This window comes from Montipora capricornis, chromosome 1 (assembly GCF_036669925.1).
Source record: "Montipora capricornis isolate CH-2021 chromosome 1, ASM3666992v2, whole genome shotgun sequence".
NCBI lineage: Eukaryota > Metazoa > Cnidaria > Anthozoa > Scleractinia > Acroporidae > Montipora > Montipora capricornis.
The window spans coordinates 52,281,135-52,293,559 of NC_090883.1; the positions used below are offsets into that span (position 1 = coordinate 52,281,135).

Genomic DNA, 12,425 nt, shown 5'->3' on the forward strand with positions numbered 1-12,425 from the left:
TTAAAAAAGGGATAAGTAACGCAGAGAATTGTTATTTATGCAAGTGGTATTTAACGCGTGAAACTTGTAGGGTTGTGCTTGGAAAGAAACATGACGGCCCAAAGAAGTTGAAAATTAAAAGAGGGACTCCGTTCAATAGCTTTTGGCAAACTAAAGACGCTTTCGAATTGAAATCGAAGGCACAAAGGACAAAAGCGCAGTTTTCTACCGATATCGCTCACTGATTGGGCCTCAAGCCACGCCGTTTCTGATTAACAGAAATAACGCATGCGCTAAAAACCTGGCCCCAGTTGTTCAAAAGGAGGATAACGATATCCGCCGGATAAATTCAATGGATAGCGTAATTGGCTTTGCTTTGACGTATCCACTGGCATGGGTCCATGAGTAGAAGCGAGCAACTCCCATACTAAGCCTATGTCACGGCATTTTTACAGACCAATCTCTTTTTTGAAAATTTGGTTTTATCAAACGTGTTGATAAAGGTCGAATTACCACCATGAACGATTTGGAAAGCTGACGTTTCGAGCGTTAGCCCTTCGTCAGAGCGAATAGAGGAATTGTAGGTGTTTTTTTTTTGGTTTTTATGAGGGTGTGGAGGAGCTTTGCCATTGGTGGAAATATGGTAACGTTAATTTGTGAATAAATTAATGGAATGAAAGGCATTCGTTGATTCCGTGAAGATAGAGTGTACCTAGTTGAAAGATGAATTCTTGTTCGAGATTTTGGCGGCTTTCTGTGTTCCCGTAGTGTAAGGATAGGCCGCAAATTGTCATGTTGTGGTGGGAGTGATTAGGAAGATTAATTATGTAAGAAGACCTACATAGGCGAAACAGGGAGAAGATTGGCGGACCGCTTTCGTGAACACCTACGAGATGAAGGAAAAAACGACACAGATGCACCAAAACCAGTTGCACTCATGAAACGATCAAAAATCGAACGCTACAAATCGATAACAAAGTCGAAAATCCACTTCAGCGTTGTCTGAAGACCGAAAGGCAAAAAAGCAAAAAACCACAAAACCAAGACAACAAATCCGATAAATCAGAGGTTCTCGACGTTATTTCGGAAAATTTGACCAACAAACGACCATATCTGGAAAGGCCAGACCCGGAAATCACTGAGGACCTCTCTGAAAAGAAATAACCCACGCCCCTTACAGATGACAGTTACAAAAGAGACCATACCTTATTATGGGAAATCAAAACTCGTGTTAAGTAATGGTCCGGCTAAGAAGCAGGCAGAAAAACAATAGCCCGCGGCAATAGCGTCGGTTAGTTAAAATGTGCCAACATTTTTAATCAAATTAAGTTCGGCTGTTCCCATTGGTGTAAGCAGCTAAAAGCGCGAAATTTGAATTTCAATGAAAAATGTAATCGACTTGCCGTCTAAAAAATTAGATTCTGTTTCGTAGAACAAATCATTATGCCTTCAAAAACTATGTTTGTAAATATCGTCAAGATTCTATGCGCCATTTGCCGATTGGCGAATGGCGCATAGAACAATGCCCAAATTTGGCCGAGAGACAGAGATCAAGGGCATGGGGAAGAAGAAATCCAAAAAAGGCTTTTTTTTCATTTTTTTCTCATCTTTTTTCGACATTTTCCGATATTAGCCAATCAGATGCCTCGATTGGAGCAGCAGCTTCTAAGTACTTTTGCCGCTGGGCTGCCTGCTTCTTAGCCGGACCATTACTTAATAGACCTCTTTAGCTTGTACATTTTGTTTTCCCATTTCAGACCACGTGATGTTACTCTAGGGAAAACTTTCTTTCAAATGTCGTCCTATGCACGTGAATATGTAAGCATAAGTTATGAAAAAACAAAAGGAAAATTCCCTTGAGAACAACACGTGGTCTGAAATGGGAAACAAAACGTACAAGCTAAAGAGGTCTATTAACATTTTTGAAATTCACTGGATGAAGCCACGTGAAGGCCAAAACGCGCCATTTCCCCATCACTGATTTTGGGGAGCCGGGGGTGGTGTCCATTTAATATGTATAAGATGAATGTTTGGAGTGTGTCACGGATGACGGGGAAAATAATGGTCATTAAAGTCACGTAAATTAACGCACTACCTGATTAACAGCACATAAATTAACGTTAACATAAATTAACGCGAATTTTGAAATTTATTTAATTTCATGAAGTGTTAATTTTCTATAATAAGGTAGTCTTTTAGTGCACACAGACGTTTGTTATCCTTTTTACCCATGACCGGGTCCACATTGACGAGCAAAATCGTCTGGCGTTAAACAGAGTAAAACATATAAGTATAAGTATTATTAGAGAAGGGTAAAGTTCACAACATTAACGAGCCGGTAAAATGCAGAAACGTTTGAATAATATTATAGCATCAATGCTAAATGAAAATAGCTAGAGAACCTCTTTTTATTTGTGTAAACGATGCACAACCCACAATGCACAATGCGCCACCTGCTCAAAAATGGTGCTATTTTAAGTTGCTAATAAGATTAGCAATCAGCCCATTCTTATAACTCTTTGTTTGCTTAACGAGCGTTTCTGGAAGAAAACGTCTCTCATTGTATACTCTACCTAGACAAACAGAAATAAAGATAAAATGATAATCCTGACGCTTTCCACGATTATAACCGTGTAGATTTTAGTTTTCATAAAAGTCTTCCGCTAAACATCGAAGAGATATACAAACGGTCACGGACCACGTAAAAGGGACTAGACAGAGAGTGTAAAAATCTAAAGCGCCTGGCGAATTACAAGCCCTCAAGAGTGAAACAACACTGAATACTCGCGTTTACGAATTCATAGACTAGTACACCAATGCAGTGGTTTGGTGATGTGAAGAAACGCCAATCATATTGCCTGTCAGGTCGTAGGAGTTCAAAGCAAGAAAGAAGGACGACCTCCGCGCTGTTGGCGTGACAGTAGAGAGCATCAGATTCTAGGACGAGGACGAGAACGAGATTTGACTGCCCATTTTTAGCGAAAATAATTAGAAGATTTATAACCCGGACATTAATCTTACTCTTTGTTAGCAGTATAGGTTGCTCAGCTATTCTTATTATTAGTAGCTAAGCCTTTTTGCTGATCGAAAAATGCCAAAACTGCTACCGTGTTGTTGACTTGTTTTGACACGACGACATTTTTGCAAAACATCGTACTGCAACGACGCCGATATCACGTTTTTCCCGTCAAAGTGAGGCTGGTTTGCGCGCGCGCACTGTTGTGAATGAGAAAATCTCGTACTCGTAGTCGTTCCCGTCCTAGAATCTAAAGCTCTCTTGTGGAATAGACATTGCGCCCGCAGTGATTTTCCTCAAAGCCTCTCATCCAGCTGTCAATCACCAGATCATCCTGTTCGCTTCATCTCCCAATAGAAGCGGCGGACAAGCTAACAAACTAAATAACTTCACCTTTACGCTGAGAGAAGTAAGATAAAAGCCCGTGAGGTATTAATGTGTAGGAAGTTTATTCAGTGCTTTGCCTCAATTGGATGGTTACCAACACACGAATTAATTAACCCTTCGACTTCCAGGAGAGACCAGCATGTAAATCCTCCTCACAACTTAAATGAAATTTCAGTCTCACAGGAATTGAGAATGACGATAATTATAAGCTTCACATGTGTGATCTTGAAATAACACAAATTTCTCATGACTACCCAAAAAAGAAATCTATGGTACAAGTTAGGAGAATGAATATTTCGATCTTGGGAATGAAAAGGGATAAAACAAAACACGTTAAAATGCTCCAGTTTGCTCCACAGCAGGAGCGCAATACAGGACTACGATAACCCAAAAACGCACTCTCGTTGCATTAATCGGCGCATGCATGGGCAAACGGTAACGACAGCTTATTACAATTTAAAGTTTTAACAAAACAATCAAAAAGCGTTGTCAGTACCGAGAACGCTGCAATAGAAGTATCTCTCGCTTGGCAACCATTTCTTCTGTTTATAAACCAATCCGATGCGAACAGACAATGTGTACGTGAGTCCAGAAAAAAAAAACCCTTTCGACCAAAGACTAAATTCCATCTTCTAAAGTAAAATTCGACAGGTTACGCAAAATTTAAGAATTAGTCACGCACAGTGTTTGTTAAAATATTCTCTGAGATTGCTAAAATACCTCAAGTTTAGAGAGAAATAAAAAAAAAAAAGATTTATACTAGCACCACACCTTGGACATGCGCCGAACATGAAACTATCCCTTGTCCAAGCACGGATCAAAGCCGGACGCTTGTCCCCTTGTCGGCCGGCAGCGCAAGACACAAGATGAACGATTTAGTCTTATAGGAACTAACTGTATCACTATCTCACTTTTAACATTGTTTTAGCGAAAACTTACGCTTTACTGCTAGATCAGCTCCTTTCACCATTAATTCTGCATGGGCAACTATAAATTTGGTGTAGTTTTCATCCGTTTATAAATACAAGTTATCGAATATCTTTCATGGATCGTCGGGCCAAAGCTGGTAAATTATGACCAAAAAATATTACAAATCTTTGTTCAAACCAATATAGAGTGGTACGCAGGCGAGCCGTGAACAATTACCGCGGTTTTTATAGATAGTGTTGTTTTTCACGGTGGGAAACCAGCGAGTATTCACAGTGGATCGAAAAACGTTATACAGATTAAAGATTTACTGCCTAATCTATGTGACATCTCTGCACAACAGCTTGTCGCTGCCACAAAATTTAACCGGATACCGTAAAAAAATTAGACTTTCTTGAAAGCAATTTTTTGCGTAAACAAGAGGCAGGCTCTGCACTAAGAAAACCAAACGAAATTTGCAGAAAAAATGGATGGAAAGATCTTTACTAATGAACTGCGTGACACGCGAAATTTGAACACGAAATAGATACCCATATTTTAAAGGAATAAACGTTCTTAGCCAATCACAGGGTTCGTTATACTATCCCAAACAGGTGCTCAGCCAGTGTTTACACGATAGTTCGCGAATTATGATTGGTTTACGAGAAATTTTCGCTGACAAATTCGCATTCTATGCGAAAAAATAAAATTGCCGTTCAAAACATAAATGTAAAGTATGGCCCAGTTGATAAATGAGTTTTTTGTTTATTTGCTAACTCACCTAGAATTTAATCAACCATGAAAATAATTCATACATCGATAAGGATGTTTATTGATTCAATCGAGTGGTACAAAATCTTGAAAAAAGCAATCGTTCCAGACACGATTGTATCTCCCGGAAGGTAAGAGTTAAAAATACTAATACTACGGGTGGCGTGAACTTGGTGAAAGGCAAAATAAAATACGAAAACATAACATCAATATAAGCAAGCGAGTAACAACACGAAACGACATACACAAATTAACATACAGTGAAATAAATTTCAAAATCTTAAAAATCTCATCATTGTAGTAATACAAAGTTCAGGCGAGCTAACCTTAAAGCACTCTCGCTCCAAGAGTGAATCCACGATCCAAAGAGACAATTCTTGCCATTCCATCAGGGGATTCCTAACAATCGTCACGATTTTACGGCCAAAATCACTCTGAGACCCGTTTACGAAGCATCCGAAGAGGTAAAAACGACCGGCAGTTTCGTTCGGCCGGGCCGTGCGATAAATAAGAATACGTTAATTGACTTGTCATGTTACTTCACCCGACCCAGCTTTCTAATCGCAAAATTCGATTCGCAATTTTTCCTCTGCGAGGGTCAACGAATGCGCTGTACTGAACACAACACTACCCTAAAACGTGACGACTTACAAGACAAACGGATATTATGTTTAGGTTGAGATGATATTGACTCAATTACATTTGCTCAGTAATATTCTTTGCTTCACTTTCGGAAGAGAGGAAGTTCATCGCCCGGCAACCGAGCAATTAATTTTAACAAGACGCCGATGCCGCAAACAATTTCAACGTTATTTTAGTGCTGGTGTTTCCAAAAAAAAACAAGCGCGTCTTCCGAAATTTGACTTTGAAAGAAAACTTTTATTTCGCCTTTGCCTACAGAATTACTGCCGGAAGTTTCAGGACTGTTCACAAGGAAACCATATTTACATGTAAACCCATTTACAAGACGAATGTCCAGTGCGTTGCGCTTTAACCACGCCAGTCGATTTCCTTGCAAGAGAATACTGGCGCAATTTTAGCGATAGTATTGCCATGGAGCAGTAATCATAAATTTGAGAAAGACGGTATGTACAGTGTCCGTGAATTATCACGTGAAGCATTCAGAAGGCTCGGCGTGATGACGTCTTTTACCATCAAGATCAGTATGATTTGTTCAGATTTTTCCGTTAAGTTTCTATTCGGGTGTTTTCTATTCTCTTTCAATTTTTCAGCTCTCTTGGGAACAAAAAGACAAACAATTGATGAAAGTTCCTTATCTTGGGAACAAGAGTCTTCGTAGCAAATAACGCCATAATGAAAATAGCGACCGGTTAGCGTCATCAACATAGCCGCCGATTACCCTGACGTCATGCGAAAACGACGGATGAACCATTTTACAATTGTGTTAGGAGAACAAGTGCTACTGCAAGGTCTTTGTACTGGCCTTAAATTAGCGGCAAACAAATTACGGAGCATGCGTACGACGGGCTTGCCACGCCAGCGAACAAACACAAGAAGACACTGACAAGAAAACAAGACAAAGAAACACCACAAGAAAACACATGACATCTCTGAGTGAAACATGGGAAGAGCCTCCGCTGGACATAACCGATGATTTCCGAACGATGCCCGAATAGCATCGAATAACTATTGTCCGGAAACATAAGCTGTGGGCATGAAAGCTGAGAGTGAGCTAGGGAGGGGAGCACAAAAGGCCTGAAAACTCTTAATATCTCCTCATTTATCCTTTCTATTTATTCGGTCAAATCCTTCTTCATTATAAAATTTCGCATCGTGATACAAAATGTAACGGTTTATAACACTTTAAATCTTTAGACTGGTCTCGTAGAGATCCGCCATACAAGTTCAATCGATTTCGACTTGTTACTTCTAATTTTCATAAGAGTCAGCCTTGATTACATTACCTAAAAATAATGTTTACTTTACCTAAGTAAAACAATTCATATTTTTCCTCTCAATTCAGACCATATATATATATATATATCTTTTTTCCTCTAAATTTCAATTTCAATTTGAATATTATAGTTATTTCTAACTTGAAGACATTTATTCTTTCAATAGTGACTTAAAGGTCTAAAATATATCTTGAAAAAAATACTCTTTTTTTTATCCGACATTCCCCTTCTTCCCACAAAACAAAGTAACTGATATTTTTCCGAGATAAAACCGTAGAAATTCAAAAATTAGCAATCTAATGGTTTTAGCAGGGTTGACTACCAGTAAACAGTTTAAAATGACAATCTGAGTCAACGAGGGCATCCACAATAAAGAAAATTACAATATTTATTAGATATCTGTTATACGAAAAAAGTTATTATTCTAGCCAATCATATGCGATCAATCAATCCGAAGTGAAAGAAAATTAAGGCTGCCGACGCCCGTGAATGGAAAACGCAGGAAACGCTTACTAGAGACAATTTTGCTCACACCAAAGAAAGTGCGAATTCCGCGATCCAATAAGCTACTTTCGACGTGTCAAGTTAAAAACTTAAACACACTTGATCAAAAATCAAGGGAAAAGGTTCTTTTTTATAAAATGAAATGTCGAAAATGTTCAACTTTTACGGACATGCAAACAATTGTTACAAATACATGCCCTTGACTAGAAAGGTCTAATATTTTACGAACTATTTTCAAGCTCTCAAGACGTACCACGTGCGGGAAAATTAAGAAAACCAAACGCGGTTGCCACTGAAGCGCGAAAGAAAGAAACGGAAGGGCGTCTGCCCAAGTTCACTCAGACAGACATAAAAACTGTACGCAAACACAACTCAGGTTATATCACAGTCACATCTAAATGTAATCAATTAACCACTACGCTAAAGCAACATTCAAAAGACACCCTTGAAAGACAAACCTTTGCCTTAAAAACGCACGAAAGAGTACTACAATATAACATAGGGGCTGGATTAACACAAGGAAACCAAGGTGGAGGGCATAACACAGAGAAAGCACTCATGTTATTCGCCATGTCTGAACAAGCAAGAGAATAAGCAAAAATGTTCAATCCTTTCCCTTCCTAGAGTGATACTTTTGGATTTTGCTCTGTCTAATGCTTAACTAGCCAATGGTGGCCGTTTGATCGGTGAAAGGGTTTAAGTGCTACTATGACCAACAAATCAATTCTTCTTTTTGTTTGGATTTCAAAACTACGTCTACGAAACACTAAGTGGACCAAGTGCTACGCCTTGATTTAAAACAGAAGACACCTTTCTTTTAACTGGAATTTTGCTATTTAATGATCTGCCATCACAAACTTTAAAATCTGGAGAGAGCTGGATCGAGGAGAAAATGACGTAGTTTAAGAATGCAATGCGTGTGTACGCGGCTGAATTAATATGCAGCACGGGGGTTTCGGGCTTTCAGACTGTTAAACAAAATAAGTTTCATTTACACTGAGAAAATTTAAGCTAGTGAGTAGATGACGTCACTTTCCCCTAGATCCAACCCTCCGAGGTCCAGAATGGCGGACCGTGAAATCCCAAACTTACACTCAAAGTAAACGGCCTTTGGATAAAAATCGAAGCTGAAAAATTGGCCAGGCAGTTACTGCAGTTGTTAAGCAAACACACTTTCAAAATCTCAAGGAAAAAAAAAGAAAGTAATTTATTTGTCATAGTAGCACTTTCCAAATCGCTTGATTCAAAAGCAAAGGTCATCACTGGCGTCCCCTTGGCTACAACCGCATGCTTAAATTTCCGATCCCCACAAGTGCTTAAACCTCTATCTGGTGATGAACTGGTCTAATCGAATTCATCGATTGTCGATACTTTTTCGCAAGGTGCAATGACAACCGATACGTCGATGATACACCGACGATAGTCTAAGCAAGTTAAGCACATAATAACAATGACTCGAGTAAGAAAAAAAACCCCGTCATTAGTAAAACGATAAATGAATACTCTTTTTTTCCTCTGTGAAAATTACTGCATTCATATAAAAATAGCACCAATTGTCCATTTATTACCAAAAGTTTTGCTTTGGCCTCGCTTTGAAATGGAGTTTAAATTGATCTGGAACTGGTTGCGGATCTCACTCAATAGAAAACCTTGAGACCCTTTCACGCGATATGCTGTTATTGACTTTTGGGTCTATGCGTGAATATTGCCAATAATCTTGGTTTTACGGCTATTTTACGGAGACACTTTAGAATGAAAGCTTCATCCACATGTAATTGAAGCGCTCAAGTGAAAATCGCGCGTCAGATTTCAGAGGTGCGCGCGATTACGAAAAAACACGCTCCCATGTTAACAAAAAAAAAAAAAACAAATTCACCACAACACCTGTTCAAGATGCCGGGAATTGAGCTGGCTTATCTCAGCGCCGTAGTGATCGTTCAATCTAGTTTCCAAACTCCTAAGCTGCCGTTGATAATCATCGTCCAGATCGGTCCGCAGTTGCTGCACGGAACTGGAGTACTGGGACTCTAAATCAGCTCGCGTCTGCAAGAGGTTTTTACTGTACTGTTCTTTGATGAACTCCTCCTTGCTGAGGAATTCCATTTCTTTCTGGTGAAACTCGTGTTCCCATTCTTGTATCTGAAGTTCTTTCTGTTTCATTTCCTCTTCAAGTCGTTCTTTTTCGCTCAGCAAAAGTTCCTCCTTATCGAGCAATTTGGCCTCTATTGCCTCTAGTTCGATCTATGAAAGACAAAATGAGCCGAAACTTTACAGATAAAACAAGAACTATTGGACGCTTAACATCTTTTCCTTTTCTTTTCGCGAGTAGAATGACCTCGAGATCCACGACCAATGGGAAAAGAAGCTACACACGTAACGGGAAAGACAAGGCGTGACCGTCACACAACATGCGAGTCTAACGTCTAACAGTCTTAGGTGGAACTTTTAAAAAGTAAACTCCTCTCATAAAACCAAAAAACCGCTAGCCTTCCATTTAAAGAAGGTTAAGCTACCCGCTTCAACCACGCAAAACAAGTCAACAATCCGAGAGGAGAAATCCTTGGCTTGTTTTATGTGACGCGTGACGGACTTCGAAGTCATCGCTCAATGGCCAAATGCACTTCTTTGTATCATTGCAATTTACCGTAACGCACTACCAACGTTGGACCAGTCAACGGCTGAATAAATGTAGTTTTACAAGCCACGACCATGACATACTATTGGTTTAAATCCGATTCGACCCTAGACAAGCGTTGCTTCCAATAATTCGGGCCCCTTAGTGTAGACTAAACGACAAACGGCTTTACCACATTAATATTACAAACCTGTAATTCGTTTTTCTCTTTTACGAGCTCCTTTTCAAACAGATCCTTCTGCCGGATTATTTCGTTCAGTTTCGCTTGCTTAATCAATTGTTCCTGCAGTGCGCCCCTCTCTCGGTTCAATTCTCTTTCTAGAACCTCCTTCTGACGAAGCCTCTCTGCTAACCGTTCACGCTCAAGTCTGCACAGAAAAACACAAGGCAATTTGATACTGACCGTTTCCCTTCCTTACATGACTAAGTCAACGACTTACACAAATCCAAACTGGTAACTTGAAAACTACATGCTGGCCTGCAGTTTATAAAATGTAACCAAATATGTTGCTAGGCATGACCAGACAAAGGCATTACGCCAGTAGTGAAAGCAGTATTGGCGCCAGTATTGCCTCCAGTATTGGCACCAGTATTGAAGAAACTTTTACTATACATAACGTATGATCTCCAAGAACTCGCACCTGCTTCCCACCTGCAAAAAACCAATCTTTGTGGAAAAAACTTATCCCTCAGTCCCAAATAAACTCCGAGAGAAGAAGGTTTCAGGCTGAAACTAGTGTGGTTTGAAATAGAGTGGATGACCTACGAAATCCTGCCTTTATTCCTGACTTATCTCTCCATACCATAGCAACCTTAAACATACTACGTGATCAGGATCATAGCAACCACTGCCATATTAAGCCAGCCATGACTACAATAAGTATTTCCTTCAGTTAGCCGCAGCGAACAATTCTCACCGCCCCATCAAAATACGCAAACAAACAAAAAACACAAGATAAAAACCCACGTTTTTAAACCAACTGCAACAAAGTGAGAGCAAGTCGCCGTCGGTTGTGTTTAGTTTGATTGCGTGCAAAAACAGAAACACATTTTCTGAAGAGAAGAACATCTTCTTTCCCTCCCTATCCCTTTCCTCAACCCCATCCACCATGGATACTACTTGCACGCATTCCATCTCGTTCAATTCTCAGGAACGTACATTGTACGCTTAACCATCTCCTTCCGTTTACAAAGACAATTCTTCTGCATAGACAACCACAAATGACTGAATCTATGGGGTGTTTGTGGGCCCCTAATTTTACGAAAGAAATCAGAATCTCATGTTTGTCTCAACTCTGGGAGGGGATTAATTATGCAAATCGAAGTAAACAATTGATTTATTTAAAAAGGGGAAGAACTTAATAGCGTTTGAGCGATTTTCAAACGAGTGTCGTAAAACCAAAACCAAAGTAATTACTTTGGCCAATCAAAAAGGATTACACATAGCCGACGAAAAGCGCAGGAAAATGTGCACGCGCGAGCCACGATTGGTTTTGGTTTCACTTCTGATTGGTTAAAAAAGTGGAGCGAGAACTTTGGACCAATCACTAAGAGAAGCAATAGAAAACCAAAGTAATTCACTAATTACTTTCGACACCCAATTGAAAACCGCTTTACAAGACGGATAAACTTGTGGCCCTCAGAATTCAGACCTGACCACGACACCGGGATCTCCGTGCCCTTCTCTTTTCAATCAGTGTGTGGGATCTTTAACGCCCACAGAGCTTTTTGAACAAGGGTTCTGAGACGGGGCCTACGGTTTATAGTCCTTATCCAAAAGTCTACCCATTCGCACTGAGATATCATTACAAAGGTAGCACTTTCTCCTCGGTTATTTAAAGAACCCTGAGTGGTGGTCCGGCCGGAGTTGAACACATAAGCTCCCGCACGGTTGTTCAATGCCCATCCAAATGACGCAACCGGTCGGCCGTCGGAAACTGAAAGGGTGCTCATTTGACAACATGCTGCATTATGTTGTTGTGAAGCACGTCTAAGCAAAACGAAATGCTAAAGCCTAATCATTATAATTCTTCTTTTACCTTAAACTGTCCTCAAGAGCATTTTTCTCTTCCAACACATCCACATAAGAGTTGCGGTCTTTTTTCTGTTGTTCCAGTTGCTGAAGAAGGGAATCTCTTTGAGTCTGCAATATGAGCAATTGTCGACCAAACGCGTCTTGCACTTCATCAGACACCGAGTCGGAGGTGGAGATTCTCTCGTGAAGCTCCTGTACAAGAAAGAAGAATATTTCCAACGGTGATCTCATTGGCAGAGTGATAAGAAAACAAAAACAGCACCAAAGGAGCAAACA

General features: G+C 39.9%; 1 protein-coding gene across 1 annotated transcript in view; it reads right to left on the bottom strand.

The window, feature by feature from the left end:
- Positions 1-12,425, bottom strand: part of LOC138048170 (A-kinase anchor protein 9-like) — an 84,073-nt gene that overhangs the window by 57,812 nt on the left and 13,836 nt on the right. Inside the window, exons 10-12 of the mRNA XM_068894591.1 lie at positions 12,154-12,341; positions 10,305-10,482; positions 9,364-9,720 (exon numbers count right to left, since the gene is read on the bottom strand). Coding sequence (XP_068750692.1) covers positions 9,364-9,720; positions 10,305-10,482; positions 12,154-12,341 — 723 coding nt within the window. The remainder of the gene's footprint in view (positions 1-9,363; positions 9,721-10,304; positions 10,483-12,153; positions 12,342-12,425) is intronic.